At 36.6% G+C, this 2339-nt stretch overlaps 1 protein-coding gene across 3 annotated transcripts in view; it reads left to right on the forward strand.

Annotated features, from left to right (window-relative positions):
- stac (SH3 and cysteine rich domain) overlaps positions 1-2339 on the forward strand; it is a 79075-nt gene that overhangs the window by 39140 nt on the left and 37596 nt on the right. For all 3 annotated transcript variants that reach the window (XR_001481525.1, XM_015385166.1, XM_015385167.1), the window contains one exon: positions 989-1070. Coding sequence is in view for 2 of the 3 variants with exons in the window: in XM_015385166.1 (XP_015240652.1) it covers positions 989-1070 (82 nt within the window). In the remaining variant the exon portion in view is untranslated. The remainder of the gene's footprint in view (positions 1-988; positions 1071-2339) is intronic.

The following is a 2339-nucleotide window of genomic DNA, read 5'->3' on the forward strand; positions in this document are numbered from 1 at the left end:
TTGGTGAAAAATTAGTGAATTTATGCCAGGGTTTGGCTTCGTGTGGACAGGGCCTTAAACTGAAACTGAAACGACAGAAAGACAAGCAATGATCTGGCCCTGATTGCTCAGGCTGAACTGAATATAACCAACAGGAAACAGGTGAGAGGAATAAATTATAATTGAGGCAGGGAGGGAAAAATGACAGGTGAAAGGAATGACTAATTAAGGAGCAAACAGGCCAGCTTATGAAGTGCAATCAAAGCTGATTATGTTTTGGAAATCTGCTCCAAAAACATCCATTAATTTTTTAGAGAAGAAAACAATGCTTCAGTTTATTCAAGATATATATGAAGGAAAACCATTTCACAAGAATATTTGTTCTGTATTTTATGTAATGCCTTTAAGTTTAAAGGCAGCTGAGTCACAACTGATGCTGTAAAAAAGAAAGTATTTCCAGCTGAGACATGAATGCATGTCTACATTTTAATATTAGGTGTGACAAAATAGATTTTACTTTTTAACAAGCTTGGAAACTATAAAATTGTAATGACAGATATTTTTCCATTTAAACAATATTGTGATAAAACGAATGCTTGGAAACGGCGATGCAAGTTAGCCTGAGGCAGCTCTTTGCTGACTGTGACGTCTGAGTCTGACATCGTTTAGTTAACAGCATCGCAGCCTCCAGCATCTGTTGTTCACTTTGCCCTTGGACTTCCTTTTATATGCGGTCGTCTCAGCATTATCATTTCGCATGAATAGTGAATGAAGTGTTTGATGAGTTTAGTCTGACCTTTTCTGATCTGAAGTGAGAAAATTAGTTCCATTTGCTGCAAAGTTGAATAAAAAACAAATCTGAAAACATTTCCACTAATCTAATAAAAAATTTAAATGATTGCTTAGTGCTCCTTATTTCTTTTTCTTTATTCTAAGGATTTTCTAAGGTTTTTTTATCCAAAAAAATTCTCAGACACACTTTTTTCTCTTATGTATGTTTTTTCTGCAGCCTAAAGGCTTTCGGCGATACTACAGCTCCCCATTGTTGAACCAGGAGCAGTATGGATGCATTAAAGAAGTCATGCCCATTGGTAAGCTTTAATCACCTAATACACTGTGAAGAAAATGATCTAGAAATAAGTAAACATTTCTTAAATTAAGTGTATTTACTCTTAATTTGAGTGGGTAAATGAAATGCTTTGCCAATGGAATGAGTATTTTTACTCTTAAAATAAGATAATTAGATAAAATGCACTTGAAAAAAGACAATGCAATCGTGTTTTCTTATTTTAAGTGTAAATTGTCTTGTTCTTTGGCAATGTGTCTCTTTTACCTCCTCAATCCAAGAATAAATGCACTTATTTTAAGAAAAAATGGCTTATCTAGATTTTGATTTTTTCCAGTGTATACATGCACATGAACTCCATGCAGAAAGACTCCAGGTCAGGAATTTAACCTTCTTGCTGCAAGGCAACAGTGCTACAAACTGCAGCACCATGCAGCCCCAAAATGCTCAAATTAAAAAGAAAAACCAGCAGCTGGTTTGCAGAATGACTGGAGAACCGTTCAATATGCATGAATCTAGAAAGGAAATGAATGCAGAAGCAAACATCTCCAGAGCAAAAAAAAAAAACTGCACATTATCTGCTGTAGTTTCTCTCTGTCATTTTGAACATCTGTTTTTCCACATATCAAAGGGATTAGAAAGAGTGAAAATGTTGCTAATCAGACCAAGAACCTGTGAAAGATCTAGCAACACTTATCGGGTCTGTTAGGAGCAGCAACGTTTAAAAAGGGGAGTCAGGCAGAGTCATCTGGAAACTTCTGAAGATGGTAGTCTGAGGAGTTACAGAAGAAATCTGCAGCCTGGAGGGTAAACAAGAACGGGGCCAACATGGTTCCCAGCATGGTGTTGAAAGCAGTAGGAAATCAATCAGAGGGATTCTTCCAGTGCATCCAAACTTCTCTAGTTAGGTCAGAGCTTGGTGCTGCTGATAGATGATGGCACACCCACCCTGATTCCAGCCTGGGAGGCAAACTGCAGTGGATCCAATGAAAAGTCCTCACCAGGGGAGACCAACTTCTTTAGGCCCTTCAGATGTGGTTGCTGCTTGCATGAAGGTGTAACAATGGTCTTCCACAGATGTTACCTCACACATTCACTGCAACAACCCATCTAAAAATAAATGAGTTTATTTTTGCATATTTGAGATGATAAACAACATGATCTGCCAATTGAATGAGTGCTTAAGTCTTTAAAATAAGATAATAGGTTATTATGTACTTCAAATAAGATAATGATCTTTTTTTCTTATTTGAAATATCAATTGTCTTATTCCAATGGAAAACTGTATCACTTA

Source organism: Cyprinodon variegatus, unplaced genomic scaffold (genome assembly GCF_000732505.1).
Source record: "Cyprinodon variegatus isolate N-32 unplaced genomic scaffold, C_variegatus-1.0 Scaffold332, whole genome shotgun sequence".
NCBI classification, from domain to species: domain Eukaryota; kingdom Metazoa; phylum Chordata; class Actinopteri; order Cyprinodontiformes; family Cyprinodontidae; genus Cyprinodon; species Cyprinodon variegatus.